This window comes from Uloborus diversus, chromosome 5, assembly GCF_026930045.1.
Source record: "Uloborus diversus isolate 005 chromosome 5, Udiv.v.3.1, whole genome shotgun sequence".
In the NCBI taxonomy this organism is placed as follows: domain Eukaryota; kingdom Metazoa; phylum Arthropoda; class Arachnida; order Araneae; family Uloboridae; genus Uloborus; species Uloborus diversus.
The window spans coordinates 104,645,712-104,666,454 of NC_072735.1; the positions used below are offsets into that span (position 1 = coordinate 104,645,712).

The following is a 20,743-nucleotide window of genomic DNA, read 5'->3' on the forward strand; positions in this document are numbered from 1 at the left end:
CAACAAGTTTTCTCGTGACATCTCTATGTCGCATAACTCAAGAACGGAATGTCCTGGAAAGTTGAAATTTAGTGCATAGACTCCTAGTGGGGTCTAGTTGTGCACCTTCCTTTTTGGTTGCATTCGGATGCTCCAAAGGGGATCTTTTGCCCCTTTTTTGGGGGAAATCATTGTTAATTTCGATATAAGCTCAAGTGGTGTTATAATTTGGCGGACACTTGGCAATATATCGCCAGGTTTGTCGCCAACTTGGCGACAAGTTTGGCAATTTATTTTTAAAAAATTTTTTTAGATTTTATTTTTATTTATTTTTTTTAAATCTGGTTTCAATTTGGCCACTGTTGTTGATATTTAGAGAGTAAACTATTGAATCATATTAGAACTGCCAATAATGAGAAAATGACATTAAATTGGAGTAAAAGGAAGTCATGTGATGCACACAGCTCGTTTTGATATCAAAAGGGCATATTTGTCTAAATGCTGTTCCCTTCTAACTAGCTTGATGTTTTGTCGGCCTAAATTACACTAGGGAACAAAAAATACAATTGTATCTGCATATTGTTTATAAATAACAAATTCTTACTAATTTGGGTTGAAAAAAAAAAACAAATTTGTTAAATGATTTTTTTTTATTAGCTCTTGTTTTCAAGATACGCAAAACACCTCTAAAGAGAGATACAGAGCAACCACTCATTGGTGGGAAAGTAACATTGAAAAGGAAAAATATAATTGAATGAGTTCTGTTTCATTAAAGAGTGTTAATTTTTAAGAAATCGAAGGTTGCCTTTAGCCGATTTCTAAACGTTTTTTTTTTACAATAACTTTTTGTTTTGTCAAAGAAGAAGCATCTCTTGTAATAGTCCAACAGTATTCTGCGAGCGTTAACTTAGCCCAGCAACCCTGATATCTGTGTTCCATTGCAGAGATATCTTGGTGAAGCCTTGCTTGTCACTTAGAGCTCAACAATTTTTGGGGGGAAATTCCTAGAGAAAGTGGAAGAAACGGAGTTTCAAGGACTTACATTTCATCAGTGGACACAGAACTCTGCAGGAGTTTTTTGATCAACTGTTGGTAGTTCTCGTTTTCTCTGTTGCCTAGAAATTCTCGTAACATATCTTTAAAGGCTTCCAAGGTGTTTTTCTCTTGCCCTATGAAACTTTTAATTGAAAACAGGGATCTTCATAATTATACTTATTTGAAGGGCAGTTAAAAATTATCTAATTAACATTAGCTTCAATCTATCTTGGAAATTTCTCTCTAAGGTATTGGAAAGCCATCTTTGTTCACAGCTTCCACAAAGTTCTTCATTATTCCAGCAGAATGAGCAGGAATAGAAACAGAAAGCTATTTGGATATACTAGAGATCTATTATGGACATTTCTTTCATGAAAATTAAACTTCTTGAAATATATTCGTGTATTATGCAATGAGATGTTCCATCTGCAGCAGGGGTCTAAGTGTAAAAGATACTCAGATCCATAGGAGGTGCTTCTATACGCAAAGAGAACATCGGCATTATTGAGATTACATTACCCCAGCTGGCTCTGTATCTTGAAAACAAGAGCTGATCTGAACTATTTATGGTAATTTTCATGTTTAGTGAAACAAAATATTTCAGAAACAACTAGTTTTTTGAGCCTGATAATGTCCATTATAGTACGGGTCCGATTTAAAAAATTTGGTAAAACAATAGCCTGACACATCTGCAGGGGCCCCCTTGAATTGTAAAGCTAAAAAAAGTTCTGTAATTGTATTTTTATTATTTTATTTATTTATTTATTTATTTTTTTTTTTTTTTTTTTTTTTTTTTTTTTTTTTTTTTTTTTTTGTGATTGCATATGCATGACTATAGACTCAAGTACCGGGGTGTAAACATGGGGGTAGTCAATCTTTATTTCACTTATACCACATCAACATGGCAAACTATTTCACTCAGGACACAACCTAAACATTAATGAAAAATAATTTGTGTTGTAATTATAGGTTTTTCTTTTGATAATGTTTTTGAATTCATTAAAGAAAATCCTTTCCCTGTCTTTGAAAATATTGGTCAATAATTTTTGTCATGTCCATTGGTAAATCAAGCCCTCATTACATTTCTTTATCACCATTTCTGACAATTTCGACATAGGGCTACTGTTTGGCTCCAAAACTCTTTACTTGTTGGCACCCAAAAATAAAACTGAGGTATTGAAAATTTTGTTCCTCACTGTGGGAAAACATATTGCTATTTTTAAATATTTGTTAGGTTTTTAAATATTTATCTAACCTCTTTGGTACTTGTTTCTGTACAATTAGCAGTCATATAGTTACATATGTGCAGAATCTGCATATTTTTGGGACAAGAACACAGCATTTTTCTGGCCCTCAAGGAATGTGCTGTTAATATAAAATTTTATTTATTGCATACAATTTTATAAGTTCTATAGTATTTTTAATATAAGTTCTAAGCATTTGGATGTTTGTAAAATGCTCTGTGTCATTTGTATCACTTTTAGTCTCATAGATCTACTGATAATTGTTCAATCAGTTTCATTCCTAACTGAAAGTATCTTTTCTTAAATATTAGAATTTTAAATAATGGAATCAATGTATTTTAAGGACTTTTAATTTTAGGAAGATCTCGTACAAGTTTCTGAAGTTGAAAATTCTCTGGCAATATTTTGTATGGCAACATATGGTGAAGGGGACCCCACCGATAATGCTCAAGAATTTTACCAGTGGTTGCAGGCTGGTGAAGCTGATCTAAGTGGCTTGAATTATGCAGTAAGTAAACACCTATTAGGTATTATAGTGTAGATATTCTGTAAAAGAAGACAATAAACATATATATATATATATATATTGATTGATTGTTCCTCCTTTTAGCCTTAATAATAAATCAATAGAATATGAAAAAAAAGGTGTTGCATGAGCTAGACATAACAAGCAACCATTTGTAAGAAATACTGCTTGTTTCAAGTAGTAAATATGCTTCCATCATTTGTAATCACTACACAGTGTAAGTCTTCTATCCCCAGAAAAATTATAAGAGCTTTCAGTTGAGACGTACCGAGTAGCACTTTCGCCGAGTAGCCGAGTACCGAGTACTCGGCCTTTTACTACTCGGCCGAGTTACCAAGTACCAATTATGTATTATGAAGAACCACCGACACACATTTGATGAATTTTGAACTTATTGGAATAGTAGTATAGACCTCCTTGTCCATATAATAGTTTTTAAAACTAAATTCCTGCTGAAATTCAATTTACACATTATATAAACAATTTTGTTTGTGTCAAAAATTTTACAAAAAAAATATTTTTAAAATTAAAAATAAATAAATAAAAGGTTATGATTAATCAAGTTGGAATTAAAACAAATTTATACCAATCAATTATAGTTTTAGTCCGCAAAACATAAATAATTTTAATACAACAAATGTGCTGGAACACTGCAGACATGTGTTTCTGCCCCCCCCCCCCCTTGTTACAAGGAACGTCTTTTTCAGTGCATAACATGTGAGCTAAAGAATGTTAAGACATTCGACAAAAAAAAATCTGAAATTTTGTCGGATGCCTTTAAATCCACGAGCTCCCATGTCATGCATTGAAAAAGGAATTCCTTGCTATGCCAAAACACATGTCTGCAGTGTTCCTGCACTAAGCTTTTAACATTGTTTTATTTCCTTTTATTTTTTTAAGCAAAGGTATTTTAATAATTTTTTATAATTAATTTTTGTTTGTAACAAAAATTCATTTTTAACATAAAAATTCCATATTTTCTATACTTTTTTTTTTTTTTTTGCATAATTTTACATAAATAATTTTTATCAACTTTGGGGACATTAAAATAAAGATTTATTCCATTGAAGCATTACAAACTTCATTATTCTCAAAATTTAAAATTTGACTTATAAATTTTAATTGTAAATGTTTGCAGAATATAATGTTTGCTCTTTTTTCTATAAATTTTAGTATCTGCCTTGGACAATATTCAATTTTTTGCAACTACTCGGTATTGGCCGAGTATCTGATCAGAATTTGGCCGAGTACCGAGTACTCGGCAAATTGGCCGAGTAGGCCGAGTACCGAGTAGTTACCGAGTACTCGGTACGTCTCTAGCTTTCAGATATTTTCCTTTTATCATCATAATTGATGAGTTGAAATCAATAAAAGTGATGACTAAATTTGATGCAATATTAAACTTGATATGGGCCTAACCATGCTAAAATTTTGATCCTGGTTTGCGTGATACATATGAGCCGCTCAGAAGCCAATGCGGCTAAGTCCATTTTTTGTTATTTTCTGATTTTTGGAAATTTTCATGAAATAAATAATAATCTTCTTAGTTATTGAAGGATTTATTTGTTGGTTACATTTTTCTAGGTTAGACAGCCCTTTTTTTAATAGCTTCTGAATATATTGTATAATAATTTCAGAAGCCATTGTGGATAAGTCCACATTTTATCAATATTTTTTTACATAAACTTTGCAATAAAAATTAAATTCTTCTTCTTTCGATATTTGTTGGCAACACTGAAAAACAAGAAATTCATAGTACAAAAAGTCATAATCCCAGACGCAGATACTTAAATTCAGATCTTTCTATTGCAAAAATGTATAACCTGTATGTCAAACAATGTAATGAAGAGCAAATTGTACAAGTAAAGGAAAAGTTTTATTACCATATATTTTCGACAAAATTTAACTTACATTTTAAGCAACCTTCAAAAGATACTTGTGCAAAATCTGATTATTTGGTAATAAAAAACTATCTACAATAAATGAAGAAAAAAATGCAGCTGAAGTTGAACATGACAAATGCTTGCGAAATGCAGAAATTGCCCGTAATAGTATGGCTAATGATCGACTAAGAGCTTGAGACGAAATATACGTGTTTAGTTTTGATTTAGAAAAAGCATTACCATTCCTGAAACTATCCACATCAGTGGCTTATTACAAGAGAAACTTATATGTATACAATCTTGGTTGCCATGATTTAAAGGCTAACGAGGGCTACATGTATGTTTGGCCTATAACCCAAGCATTGCAGGATTCACAAGAAGTGTCAATGTGTTTAACTAAACATATTAAATTGTATGCGAAGGATTTTCAAAACATTATAATGTACTCAGATTCATGTTCAGGACAGAATTGAAATATAAAAACTGTTAAGTTTATTGAAATTGGTGTCAGAGTGAAGATATAAAAGCTGAATCAATTGAGCTTAAATTTTTATTAAGTGGGCACAGTTATTTGCCCAATGAAACTGATTTTGCAGTTGTAGAAGTTTATGTAAAAAAAATTTGTATATTTATAACCTAGTAACTGGTATCATATAATACAAAATAGTAAAAGATACAAAATAGAACCCTTTCAGAGTTGTCAAAATGAATTAACAAGAATTTCTTTCCACAAAACCATTGGAAGAAGCTGTTACCAACAGAAAAAAATCAACAAGTGGACTAACAGTCCATTGGTTTAATATGAGATGGATAAAATTGGAAAGGTCAAACCCAAGCAGCCTTAAGTTCAAACATAATTTTTGATACCTTTCATGTAATTGATATAAAAAAAATAGATAGGCTAGTAAATTTAAAAAATATAACTCAACCTATATTATATCCTAATGGCAGAACAATTTCAAGAGAAACAAAAAAGCCATCATATGTTTATTAAAGTATATACCTCCAATTAAATACGACTTTTACAGGACATTAAGGACAACACATGAAGATCAAGATTTACATTTAAATAACTCGGAAGAAGATGGTGTTTGTTGTGATGAATAAACATAAAACTTATGACAATAAATGCTATTTTATTATTTTTACATAAATTTCTCATCTTTTTCAGTTGCCAAAAGGTATAAGTCCTAATATTTTTAAGAAGATTATTTCAATAAATACTTACGTTTTTATTTACACATCCTGTACATATCTTGATTTTTTGCAGAGTTTACACCTCTAAAAAAGATTCTATACACTTTTCTAATTAAATTAATAAACCAAGAATTTTCAAAACTGATGTATCAAAAAACATTAATTTTCCCAATTTTTGTGTTTTGGACTTAACCACATTGGCTTCTGAGCGGCTCATGTATGTATTTTTCCCCGATGAATATTTCATACTGGCTAAATTGTACATATGGATAGGCCATACCATGGGAAAAAGATTTTGATTTAAATCAGAATTTTTGTTTTGTTAGACCAGAGCTTCTGTAATTCAGCTTACTTTAAAAAGTTTGAAAATAATAATAATATTTAGCTGCTGTAAAAAGTACTTCAATCTGAAAATAAAAATTAAATATTTCCCTTTAGGCTATTCAAATTGCGGACACCTATATCAAGATTACAAGGACCTCAATTTTTCAATGTGGAAGCTGAACTTATGCTTGAAAAAACCTCTGAGAAAAGCTAGAAAAAAAACAGAACAATGAGCAATTTAAATAGTAAAATCCAAGAAATAGAACTTGACCAATGCGAAAATGAGAAAAGAAACCGAAAAGAATCCTTACGTTCATGCAGGAGTACTCAAACTTTTCTGATTTTCTTCTTTGACTTTTCTGACCTTTAAAGAACTATAATTTTCTCATGGCACCCTGGTCTATCTCTTATTACTCATACATATTTTGATATCTTGGAAACTTTGTGGCACCTACTTTAGGAACTCCTGGATTACTGTAAGTTAAATAAACAAAGCTTTCAGTAAAGTACACTGTCTCATTGATGAATAGAGAAAGGCTAAGAAAGTTGATCGGCTGAAAAAACGAGAACCTGAAAGTTCTCCTTCATTCACTTAAAAATAGTGAACTCAAGAAAAATTTAAGGAATTTAATTTGGTAATAAGAAGAGACCGAGGGAACATGATTCAGTTGTTTAACTTTATTAAAATGAAAGATGTATGGGACTGAAGTTTAGCACTGACAACAGGACAAGGGTCATTGTTTTAAGCTATTTAAATCTCAGGCTAACATGGATATGAGGAAAAATTATTATTTTAGCAGGGTAGTGGAACCTTGGAACAGCTTACCGGAAGAGGTGGTAATGAGCAAGAAAGTAGATAGTTTTAAGAGGGCCATTGATCTTCATTTGGGGTTGTAAATTGACTAGGACCAGTCTAGCTGGGCCCAGAGCCTGTTGCTGGTTCACTTTTGTATTTGTATTGTATTTGTAAATCTGAAAAGGGAAAATAATGTACCACAAAGTATACTGGCAAAGTAGGATGTTTAAGATACTTGTACAACCCAGAAGAAATTTTATACCTAGTATTGAATACCTAGTACAAAAAATTCTAACACCTTGTAAAACCCTTTTTTTTTTTTTTTTTAAATAATTTCTTCCCATGGAAGACTTTGAAAGTTTTGCTGAAAGTGCTGTGTATTTGTAGGTGTTCGGTCTCGGAAACAAGACTTATGAGCACTATAATTCCATGGGGACATACGTCGATAGTCGGCTGGAGGAATTAGGTGCTACAAGAGTTGTGGAACTTGGATTAGGAGATGATGATGCAAAGTAAGCACCAGTTCATTTTTTATGTTGTTTTTTTATGTCTTAATCCGTTAAAGTTAAGTGAAATAAGGTTGTCTTTATAATAAAGTTTTTCCATGTTGACAAGTTTATTATCCTTAGTACTAGATAAATGGGTTTTTTCCCCATAAAAGAATATCCTATGTATTTGGGAAGAAGTAGAAAGTAAAGGGTGTGACTTGTGTTCAGGTTGGAGAAAAAAAATGCACTTAGAAAATTACCAAAGAGCATGCAAGTTCACAAAAGTTGATAATTCTATTCCTTCCATTAGAAAATTAAAATTTGTTCCAAAGACAAGACATCAAAATTTGATTTTTGTTGAACATTTGAATATTCATAAAACTTCAATAAATATCCTCCTCTTAGTTTCCCATATTTTATGGTATTACCGTATATACTCGCGTATAAGTCGACCCCCCTCTCTTCTACTTTTAGGACGAGAATCGGGAAAAAATTAAAAACCCCCTTATAAGTTGAGCCCCTACTTTCTGAAAAAATCAGAAACCTTTTACCGCTAATTTTAAATGTAAACGTTATAAAAAGGAGGAAATTGAAATGTAATGAACATTTTTATGTTAAAACATGTCTGATTATTATGCTTTTGCACACAAAGGGTTCACTTCTGCAATCACGATTTTTGTTACTTGTTGCTTTTATTTTGAATAAAAGTCAATAAAATTCTGTGCTGTAGCCGGAATTTTTAATAAGCTGAGTATTAGAGTGCGACTATCGGGGAAAATTTGTGAACACGATGATTCTTGCACTTTGCCCGTTTACTGTAACTATTTAGTCTTTATTTTACAGTAAATATAAAATTATAGCGAAATGTGTAAATATTTACTTCTATAGCATCTACTTTAAAGAGTTGGTCTGAAATCGGGAAAATAATCAGGTTTTTCGAGTGTTTTTTTTTCCCAAAATTTTTTTGGAAAATTTTTTGAAGTTCTGCCCCGCGTATAAGTCGACCCCCCTAACTATTAATCTCATTTTTTGTACTAAATTTCTCAACTAATACGCGAGTATATACGGTAGTAATTCAACTTGTGCATGAGAATTTCGTTTGCCAAATGTTACTTAGTTGGACCCCTAATTGTTATTATATTTTGAAATTCTACAGTTCTGCCAGTGCAAAGTTAATGCAACTTTAAAAGAAAAGGAGGAAAACCAAAATTTTAGTTACCATTGTTAGCTATTTCTACACATTTTTTGCTGCAGAGTTATTGCAACTCAAAATGTACCATGTAATTGTTTTAAAGTAACATTAGCATTTTTACTTTTAAAGTTAAAAATTATAAAGAGGGTTGAAAATTTAAGATTTTTTTTTTTTTTTTTTTGATGGTTTGTTAAGAAAAACTGCAAGTTATGTACTGGTCATATGAATATCTGCACAGGTCCATACTGACCAATAACAGCTATAATCTAAATGTTCTAAAATAAAAAGAACTGTTGAGTTATTTGCAGCTATGAACATACTGTTCCTCCAGCTTAAGTGTGACCATAGATGCAAATGCACATGCACTAACTAAGAAAGTCCAGTTGCAAAAAAAAAGGATGAACAGAGAAAGTGTGAACAATTTGTGGGTAGTTTTGATTCACCACTTCTTAAGTCTGCTTATTTTCTACCCATACCCAATTCCCCATTTGAATTCGTCCTTCGTAACTTGATGTGCTTAACATAGGGGAACCGTATTTTGGACTATATTGTAATTTTTTTTAAATTGGTGTGGGACATTGCCGTGTAGTCGCCCTAAATAGTTTTAAATTGTGCCATAAAAAGGCCATATAAAGGCCCTATTTTTTAATCTACTGGAAGAGTGAGAACCCTGTGATGGTATAATACTACTTTAGATTAATTTTGTAACTAATTTTTGTGGTTTCTACTGTAGTTTTTTTTTTTTCTTCTAAAATACAAGTATTTAAAAAATGCGTTACAACTTTCATTATTTTGTTGTTTCTTTTCGCAGTATTGAAGAAGATTTTATTACATGGAAAGAAAAGTTCTGGGGTGCAGTTTGTGAATTCTTTCATATTGAAAGTCTTGGTGAAGATATTAATTTGCGTCAATATCAACTAGTTATTCACGATGATATTGAATCAGAAAAGATATTCAGTGGAGAAGTTGCCAGATTGAATTCTTATAAGAATCAGCGACCGTAAGTATTTATTAAGGTTTTGTGTTTTCTAAATCATTTAAAACAATGTTTAAAAATATGTCTGACATTTTCCTCTGATATTTTTGTAACTGAGTTTAAAATTAAAAATTTGTAAAGATTCAAATTTCTTTTCTTTTTCTTTTCAAATTTCTTTTTGAAACGTTCAGTGCATCAGAAAGGTAGAAGGCTAAAGATTGGTTTGCTGAAAACTGGGTTACAATGTTTGAAGGTTTGGGAACCTCTCCTTAGGCGGAGGTGCCCCCACCCTAAGAGCAAAGATGCACCCCCTAAATGTAGCAAAGACACCCCCAAAGCGAGAGCCCCTCCCCCTCCAAAGAGAAAAATACCCCTCAACCCCCCCCCCCCCCCCGAAAAACTTCATTGGCACAGTCTGTGCAATGACCCTTTCCCCCTCCCCCCTGCCTAGGTGGGCACCCCTGGCTTAAGAAGATGGCAAATGCATGTTAATGGTTATCATATCTGTGCTGTTAAAGTTTTGACATGTTTTCTCATTTGATATACATTTTTATTCCGATGTAATAGAATATTATTTATGGATGATTTTACACATATTTAAGAAACGTTTCAATGTTTAAAACCTGTGTTAAAAACGTACAATAAGCATTTAGGTGAGAAACATTTGCAAATTCATATACTTTTGCTTCCATTGCTTGTTTCTATGTTATACAAGGGTAATTATGTTCTAATTATACCCTAGATTGTTTTTTTTTTTACTTTAGAACCAGAGTAGTTAGTAAGTTTTCAGATTTTACATTAACGTTGTGTACGTTCATTATGTATTTTGATTTTACATCCTTTATATATTGAACATTGAAGCAATATTTGTGCATGATAATCGATATGTGAAAGAAAGATCCTAACAAAACATAAATGTGAAAAAGAAGCCAAGTTCACTCGAAATGAAGTTCGGGGTAGACAGTGTCATCGAGAAAAAAAGTTCAGATTTAAACGGTTACCAAGTTCCATAGCAGTTCCTCATAGAAGTTGGATTTTCCCATGTTCTTCAATTCATTTAGAAAATAATTTTTTACTTTCTTTGATAATGGATTTTAAACTTGCGAGTCATCACTATTTTTTTTTTCAAACTTGCCAAGTTTTAAATCCATTATCAAAGAAAGTAAAAAATTATTTTTTAAATGAATTGAAAATCATAGGAAAATCCAACTTCTATGAGTAACTGCTATGGAACTTGGTAACCTTTTAAGTCTGAACTTTTTTTTGTTGGTGACACAGTCTACCCCAAACTTCATTTCGACCGAACTTGGATTCTTTTTCACATTTATGTTTTGTTAGGATATCATTACTTTTTGAAAAGCTAAATCAAAGGTTATGTTCTAATTTAGACAATTATAAATGCAAAAGCACAAAGACTTTTTTCCCTACTTTTACTGTGCACTAGTTTGCGGTTTCTTTTTATTAGAAGTTTTGAAGATACTTCGATAACTGGGGACTTGGCACAGTTGCCAATGGACAGTATTCAGACGTCACTGCGGGTAAAAATCCTCACTGCAGTGCATTGTGGGAACTGTAGCAAACGAAAATCCGGTACTACAGCGTATAATAACACTTGCTTTTGAGTGGCTTATAAACTCTTCTTTCTATTTCAAAGTGGGAGGTTTTTTTAGTTTTAACTAAGAAACGTAAAAGAATTATGAACGATTCATTTGATACAAAATACTCTCTTTATTATCGTATTTTCATGGGTTTAAGCCTCTTTGGTTCCTTATCAGAAACATGGTGAAAACTCGAGTTCTCTTTTTATTTTTCCCTTTTTTTTTTTTTTTTTTGGCATTTTCCATGCAGTCGTTAGTCTGTATAAGCCCTAAGCATTTTTATTATGCGCATGAAGTCCAGTAATCCTTTGAAAAAACGAGTTTTTTTATCGCTACTGACACTACATAATTGGTCAAAATACCCGCAGACAGACAAGCGATGAGACCGTTGCCAAACCGTGAATAAAGTCCATTTTGGGCAATAATTGTCTGTTTTTCCCATTTACCAGCAAGGTCAAAGTACATTAGTTCTTGGTCTTCTGGCATCCTCACATTTGTCGATAATTAGGAAGATTGCTTAGACTCATCTCAATATCTGTTTGGAATTTCTTTATTGTTCGGGGGGATTATCATAACATGGATCGTAAAACATGCAGAATTGGCAAAAATGTTTCTCAATTGTTAAAATTATTGCTGCCATTTTTGCTCCTCCTGTAAAATTTTGCATTTAATTGAGATCTAAAAATTTTCTAAATTTTAAAACTGGTTATTTTTTAATTTAAAGGCTTAGCTCTAGATTTTCAATTTTAATTATTTGATAAATCATTTTTCATTTTATCTGATCTTAAAGTATTTTTTAAAGCCTCGCTTTGGTTAGAAATTAAATTGTTAACTTAAAACTTGAACAACCTTGTTTTGGCAACATTTGACGAGCCCATTTGTCTTGATTTATTTGGCAAAATATTTTGCAATTGTGGGGTGAAGTGATTATGCCGTGATCCTCATAAAAAATAGCATAGTTTTTTGCTATTTTAATGTAGTTTTTTGACTTTTTAGTTTTTTCCCTTTACATATGCATGCAAATCTATCTTTATGCCAAAATTCAAGTATGTGAGACACTTGGAAGCTCGTAAACATTTTGATGAGTGAATCAGTGTAAAAAATGACACTTTTCAAATCTTAATAATTCCTTAACTATAAGAGGTACATTCGTTAAATTTAGGATTATATGTCTGCTATGCAGCTCTATTAGACATACAAAATTTCAAGCACGTAGGTTTAATAGTTTTTGAGAAATGAGGGGGTCAAAAGTAGCTTGAAATGGTTTGTGTAAGATACACACTAGCAGATGTGTCGCCGTTCCGAACTTCGCTGACACACTGCTGTGTGTCTAAATCTGTTTTTAAGTTGTCTGAAGTTGCATTGCTCTTTTATGAAGAATTTAAAAAATCAACAGACTTTAAAAAATGCTTATAAGCTTTTCATATCAAAAATTCCTTCTAAATTTTGGCATTAATAATTTTTTGTTATATTTTGGTAGTTCACCAATGTTTTATTTTAATTGCATTGTGAATTTTTCATCTGATAAAGTGAAATTTTTCTGTGCACTTTTGTAGACCTTTCGATCCCAAGAATCCTTACTTGAGTACTATGATTGAAAATAGAGAGCTTTACAAAGGTGGACGATCCTGCCGTCATGTTGAGCTTGATATAAGTGGGGCCAAATTAAGGTATGTGGCAGATTTATCCTTTTGGATATTTTCTGCAATATGTGTTGACATTGCTTGTGTATTTTCTAACCATCTTTGACAATCAATTGACAATATAAAAAAAGACTAATCAGAATTTTAAACATCACATTTTCTTGCCAAAATAATAAAAAAAGTTATTGATAAAAAAAAATTATTTTGAAATATAGGTCATTCCATACAAAATGAGCAAAAACGACAAAAAAGTGGTGGCCGCATAGTTACAGATTTTTATGAAATTTGGTATACCAGTTCCTTTCATGCCTATATAAAAAAAAAAATATTTCGACTTAATATTTTTCATTTTAGTTGTTACATGTGATTGAAAATTGGTCAAATTGAACAGAATTCTGATAAGTGCTAAATGTTGCATTTTTGAAGTCTTGTATTTTATAAACTATTTGATGTAAACATAAAAGTTATATATTTTTGGGGGAGGGTAATCTACGGAGTTGAGAAATTCATATGCTTTCGGTAACTTTTTCAAAGTCATTACAGTTAACTTTTAATCAAGTTTCAAAAACTGAAAATATTTCAGTTTTTTTTCATAATTCAGCATTTTATTTTTTAATCTCAAGCTTTAAGGAGTGTATTTGCTCTGCTGAAATTAATACTCAATTACGTTCTAAATGTCACAAAAGAAATACGGTCAAAACTCGTTATCGCAACACCCGGATTTCGCGACACTTCGGATGTCACATCATTTTTTCCAAGTCCCGAACTTATGCGATACAGTTTTAATGTTAAGTGGCTCCGGGTTTTACAACAGTTTTTTTTGGGGGCAACTCCGGTTACGACGACACTTCGAGCTGCGCAGATTGGATCAAATATTTCTTTGCAATTGAAAAATTTTCCGTTAAATAATGAAAACATCTGGAAATGTGTTGTAGGAACTTCGGACTCAGACAAGAGATTTGACCAGGCATGACACCTCTCAAAAGTGGTGGGGGGCGAGTAGGTAAGTTCTGAAAGGTAGAGGTTTCAGAAATTGACAAGAGGGACAAAAGAAAGGAATTCAAAGTGGGTGGATTGCATTACTGGCCGAGGGAAATAGCCGGAGAAGAGAAAGACTATAGCTACCTCAAGCTGTAGGTGGTCACTACAAGCTTCTTCCATGAGAGAAAAAGAGATAAGAGCTCCTCATTACATTGAAAAGTGGCGCACAACTCTAAAATGGATAAAAGAATTAGAAAAGATTTTTTCACCTTCGAAAGGTGGGGCTTAACCGTCAAAATCTATCAAATTGTGGACAAAAGTGAAGAGTCTTGAATTGGTTTTTTTCTTGCTGATCATTTTGTGGAAAGGAGAAGTGTTAAAAATGTTATTCAAAAGTTTTGCAAACACTTATTGGAAAGTATTGTAGAATTCAAAAAAAAAAAAAAATATTAATAATAATAATAAGTGAAGTTTTTTTTTAAAAGAATTTTTGTTACATTCACCAATAACTCAAATTAACATTAGTTGAATCTATTTAAAAGCATAAACACTATTAATTTCTTCATTAAATCTAATTTTAATGTTTAATTATGAATTTTTAAACTATTCCGGTTATGACGTTGCTCCGGCTAGGACGACACTTGTTGTTGGCAGTCCCAGAAGTGTCATGATAACGAGGTTGGACAGTATCTTACTTTTGAAGCTGTATTAACTCCTTTGTCTTAAAAATCAGGTTTAAACTTAGTGTCATTTTGTGAAATAATGATATTCCTCTTCACATATAGGCACAAGAATTTAAATGAAGAAAACTTTAGACAACTTTCAAATTTTGCAAAAATATAGAGAAGTATTTCTATACTTGAAGAAACTTAAAATTGGTTTTCGATTTCCAAGCTTAAAATAAGATTCAGAACAATGGCATTTTCTTTGTGTTTTTCGTGAAATTACACAAATTAAAAGAACTAGATAAACGACTAAATGATGCCAAAGCACTTATATCTTACATTAATTTCAATTTTTAAAAAATGTACTGGTATAATGAAAAATTTATAAAATAATTAGCGTATAAAATATGTATCTCAAGCAATAATAATTTCAACAAATGCATCAAAAGAAAGTTTTTTTCTTTTTCTTTTTTTTTTTTTTTTTTTTTGCTCTTCACAAAAGTTTTTTCGATCCAACTAAAAATTTGTGGCTCAATTTTTGTTTTTTCTAATCCAGTTGAAGACGTTAATAGTATACTTTCATTAATATCTTTCAAGTAGTTCATGACAAAAAACAAGTGAAATTATTGATGTTGGATTTAGGCCTGATTTCTAAAATCTAAGACAAGGAATTTTGGTGTCCAATTGTTAATTTATATGAAACAATGTAATTTCATGTCTCCAAAATAGCTATTGGTACTTTTTTTAAATTGTTATTGAACCTAACTTTCAAGATTGATAAGTTTTCTGATCAGACTAAAATACCAAATATTTGTGATTGGAGCAGGCAGAGGAAGAAAATATCTTGTAGTTGTAATTGGATTATTGTATTTCGTGTCGTATGCAAACTTGTTCTGACTGATAATAGTTTGATAGTTTCATCAGTGCCATTATGTGCACTTTTGCCATTGATACTTGAAAGAAAAGCCATCTACTTTCCATTGAAAATTGGATTCATTGCGACAAATATTGTTTAACTGACAATTTTTAGTCTGAAAAGAAGAGTTATAACTAAAATAGATGAATTTTGCTATCAAAGGAACCCTTTCTCTCCCTTTTTTTTAAAGAAAATCACAGCAGGACGGTTGAAATAAATGGGTCTATTTAGTCAAATATACTTATTTATGGATAAAACAAATTTCCTCAAACTCAGCCCAACCTCAAATGCTGTTGAGAATTAGACGAGATGGTCTTCTGTCCTATTTTTAAACTCAGTATGTTCTTTTTGTCCTGCTGGAATGAAAGGTTTTATAGAAACTTTCTTGTTATTTTTTCCTGCATCATGGGTGGAGAGGAAAATTCAATTTTCAGTAGCACAATTAAATATAAGTATGCATACTGGAATAGTATATGTTTCACAGAAATTACAGAAACATTTCAGCAAGTACTTCATAAATACTTAAACACAAAAGAAATGATTAAATCTTTCTGAACTTACAATAAATAGACATATAACTAATGAAATGTTACTTACTTCAAGTTACCCAAGCAACAAAAATATGCTGAACGTAATAATTAAATTTTAGTATTATCTAAAAGACACTTCATTATGCTAAGTAAAAAAAAAAATTGTCCCTTCCCACGTTGGAGTTGAGGGTAATGAAAGGGCTGACTTTTTGGCTAGATCTGCTGCTGCGGAGGGTGTGAGCCCTTGTGGAGATCTTACTTTCAGTGAGATCTCCACAATTTCAAAAATGGAGCTCAATCGCCAATTTAAAACACCTCCCAGACACGCCTGGTATTTTGCAAAATGTCCTGGTGAGTCCTTTAGACTCAAGGATAGACTCCTCCAGACAACATATTCGAGATTCCTGAGTGGCCACACAAAAGCTCTTAGATTCTCTGGGAATATCAAGACTTTTCCGGAGTGTCATTGGTGCTCTGCTGGAGAGGTTTCACCTGAGCACATTCTTTCTTGTTTGGGTTTTATGAAGGACGAGGTCCTTAGTGACCCATTGCTGTTCTTAGATTTTTTGCAGATATTTGGATTCATGGGGGTTGTTTAGCATTGCTAAACATGCCCAAGATAAGTCAAAAAAAAAAAAAAATTGAGTAAATTAAGGGCATTCCCTCATGTTCAAACAAACATCTAAAATAGAGAAAAAACATGAAAAATTTAGAGTTTTTTTTTTTTTTTTTTTTTAAGTACAATTTCATTGTCAAGGAACTCAAAAAAATATATTAAATTAGAACAGATAGTTAGTTATAGGTAGTTTTTCAGTCTGAATCATTTTTGCTGTTATGTTTTCATGAAAAGAGTTAGGAGACTGATTTGAAATCTGAAGTAAATTGGCAAGTTTTAAATCTTTGGTTAATATCTCAGATTCGAAAAAAGCTTCGAATAAATTTTATTTCCATCTTTCCTAATAGGGATTTGTTTATAGAATGGAAATAGTTATTTTTTCAGTGTAAGTTTATAAATTACGGAGTTATTGAGTCACAAACTGGCTGCCCTGAACTCTGAAAATATAGGCTTAGCGTAAGCATCAACTTCTAATTTCAATAACAAAGCAACAAACAGTGTTTAAACTTTCATACTTTGCATTCCCTCATAGATATGCACGATTTACCTAAATAAAAATTTTCATTGAAATCTGTGACATGTCAGCCACAGCTGATCATTTCGACTGGAATGACCCATATGAAAGTGTTTTCTTAGACTTTAAAAAAAGAAATTAAATTGATAAAGCGCATAATCAAAGCAATGTAAAAAAATATTTTTATCACATATATTTTGATAGTATTAAATACTGGCATTATATGTAAGTATGAGAAACTATTTTTTCTTAAAAGTCATAAATTTTAAGTCAATAATTTGCTTTTGAAATGTATATTCATTAATTAGAAGAAATTAAATTATTTTACTGTTTTTTTATTATGAACTGCTTATTACTAGTCCTTAATTGTGTTCATTTTTTGATTGAGAGAAAAGATATCAGTCTGTCTCATTCTGTAGTCATTCTGCATTTATTATTTTTCTTTGACTTTATTTCATTAATGAAATTAATATGAACTAAATTGATGTATGAGGGGGGGGGGAGTATTGTTTGCAAACTACTATGTCAAAATGATTTTTGAATTTAATGCACCAACTTTTAGCACTTTTTATACTCAATACTTTATGTGTATGTTTGGGTATTGTCACCAGTAAATAAATACTTAAGCTCAATTTCCTTTTTAGAAAATCACAATATCTTTGAAAACTAGCATTTTGTACATCATTGGTTCTCACATAGAAGAATTTCAAGGGAGGCATGAATGTTTAAAAAGTAATAATAAAATGAAAAAGTAAAACTATCTGCAATTTGCTCACTTACGTGGTCACATTCTTCTATTTTCGTTATTATCATCTTTTTTTAAGGGTTTTAGTGTGGGTTTTTATCTGCACATATCTGGATTTTCAGCATTAGCATACATAAGGTTAAAACATTGAGCAAGTTACTGAAAGTAACCCTAGATCACTTTGTCAAAGTTGCAACCTAATATCCAAAAACCTTCAATGACTAGCAGTGGTAGCCCTCCAAGTGATGTTGTGAAAGTGACTGGTATTACATCCTAACTTCACCTACATCATAGCTGACCTGTATTTAGTTAATCTGTATTTAGTTCTTTAATTAGGTTCATTTAATGTGTTCTAATAATATGTTCAAAATAATTTTATGTGCAGTAATTCTAAATTTTGTACAACTTATTTGTATTTTCGTTTAACAACCAACTTCAGTTTCAAAGTCCCATTTTCCGATTGTTCAATTTATATTGGCCTCATATGGTAGGAGAGGGGAGTATGACCTGGCAATAATCATCAAAGGAGAGCACAGAGCCAGAAAGGTTGAGAACCCCTGTGGTACATTACAGCATGATAATAAAAGCATTTTTATTGATATCTTCTGTGCTAAAATCCGACTGTATCTATCTATCTATGGATGGCACTCGAACTATAGGGGAACGGCAAAGCATTAAGGGTCAAATCAAGTATAAAAAGATTTGAAATTTTACTAGGGTCATAGATAGCAATATTGCATCTTTGTATGACTTCAATTGGCAGAGATATTGAATCAAATGCCAATCTCCAGGGACGTTTCATCCATTCCGGAGCAATACAGCAGCTGGAAACCTTCCACTAATGCCTTTTTCGAGTGAAAATGAATTGAGTAAAGGGGATGAATTGAGGAAAGGTTTGCCAATCATTCCTGGTTCAAGTGAAAGTAGATTAAGCACATTTTTTGTTGTTGATGCAAAATTGCAATGCATCACTTTTTTCCTGTTTTGTTTTGAGGAATGTAATTTATGTCTCGAAAACCTCAATCAACTTTCTTTCGCTAGCTTAAAATGCCTGAGGTTGGCAAAAAGGGGTGAAAGCCCTGAAGTGTAACGCCAGAAGGGGTGTGCTTCGGTAAGGCAATTGTCGAGAAAGCCGCTGCTGTATGTAGTTATTGGGACCTTGGTGGGCTATCAGTAAGGCTTTAAGCTCATAACTGAAGGGTCCCAAGTTTGATGCCAGGTGGTTGAAACTCCTTCGTGTTCCTTAATATCTACTGGGGCACGTTAAATATGCCCGTGGTCACTAAGTCCTCCAAGTTCCCATTTCAAATCAATACCACTAGGGATGGTGGGTCATAGGTTGCTCGGCTCCTAGCCTGGGTCCAAAAACAAAGCTATCTTCAGGATCAAATCCAACCAGTTAAATCATACATAGTGGTAGGTACGGGGGAGCCTGGAGTGTAATAAGTAAGTAGCTATTCAAAAAAACTGGAAGATCTACTTCAGTTTTTGTTTTTGGGAGGCTGAAATAAAACGCAATGCAAAGGCTCAGTACATGAACATCTTTAAGTCTTACTTTAAGCCAAAGTTTTTTCATGTTCTAGTTATTTGGTTCTGTTCTGGTCATTTGTTTATTGCTCAACTTTTATTTCATATGGTTACTCCTGTTTTCTTTTCATTGCTTTGTGTGTGTGTGTTTTCTTTTTAGTTTTGCAAAATTGTTTTCTTGCTTTAAATGTTTTCCTTTCTCTTTTGGGATTAAACAAAATAAAGCTACTGTTGCCATTTTATCTTTAATTTGAAAACTTGATTCTCTGGTTAGACTACCATACAGTCTTTCAACTTATTCAACTGAAAGCCTGCTTAATAATGTTAATCTTTACTAATAATAAAGCTGAAAGTCTCTCTGTCCGGAGGATATCTAGATGTCTGTAGGATGTCTGTGACGTGCATAGCGCCTAAACCGTTCGGCCGATTTTCATGAAATTTGGCACAAAGTTAGTATGTAGCATGGGGGTGTGCACCTCGAAGCGATTTTTCGAAAATTCGATGTGGTTCTTTTTCTATTCCAATTTTAAGAAAAAAAATATAAGATGGACGAGTAAATTAGAAAACTATCATAACGTGGAACCGTAACATGGGCACAAGCCAATTGGCGAGATACGAAATTATGATAACGTGGAACCGTAAGATGGGTACAAGCCAACTGGCGAGAAAATTCACCATACATTATTTGTAAATATACAGGCAAACCAAAAGATCTTTTGATTTTTCTATTACAGGCAAAGCCGTGCGGGTATCACTAGTAATAAATAAATAAATAATAATTAATATTTTATTAACGTCTGATCAGCATGATGTAGAAAAATTGTTAGTTTCTTGTTATCTAATGTTTCACATTTTATTTAGGTATGATGCTGGGGATCATGTTGCAATTTATCCAACCAACAAGACTGAGCTTGTTGAGAAAATTGGAAGGATACTTGATGTGGATTTAGACACTGTATTTAGCCTCAATAATTTAGATGGTGAGTTTGTTTCAAATTTCTTGTCTTGAATTGAATTGACAAAATGAAGCATTTTGCCATAATTTTTTTTTTTTTAATATTCATACGTTTTAGCTATGTTAATTCATTTCATTTATTTATTAATTTAACTTTTATCTATACAGTGTAACCCCGATTTTATATTTTCTGTCGGACTAGTGATAAAAAATGCACCAAGCGGCAAAACGTAAAGTTGGAGGGGGGGGGGGGGGCTAAGCAAGATATAATAGTTCTTACATCCAATATATAAATTAAACCCAAAGTTTTAAAATACTGGAATAAAGTGCAAATGGGTTTTATTTATTTTCTGTTTCTTATACATGAAATGCAAATAAATGCTGGTCTAGACCTGAAAATTAAAATTTTTACT

At 32.0% G+C, this 20,743-nt stretch overlaps 2 protein-coding genes across 2 annotated transcripts in view; both read left to right on the plus strand.

The window, feature by feature from the left end:
- LOC129223061 (cytochrome P450 3A8-like) overlaps positions 1-20,743 on the plus strand; it is a 367,737-nt gene that overhangs the window by 274,455 nt on the left and 72,539 nt on the right. The gene's annotated exons all lie outside the window — the stretch shown is intronic.
- The window catches only part of LOC129222885 (NADPH--cytochrome P450 reductase-like), a 38,802-nt gene that overhangs the window by 3,440 nt on the left and 14,619 nt on the right, over positions 1-20,743 (plus strand). Inside the window, 5 exon segments of the mRNA XM_054857449.1 lie at positions 2,617-2,766; positions 7,372-7,496; positions 9,476-9,664; positions 12,795-12,908; positions 20,237-20,355. Of these exon segments, the coding sequence (XP_054713424.1) occupies positions 2,617-2,766; positions 7,372-7,496; positions 9,476-9,664; positions 12,795-12,908; positions 20,237-20,355 (697 nt within the window).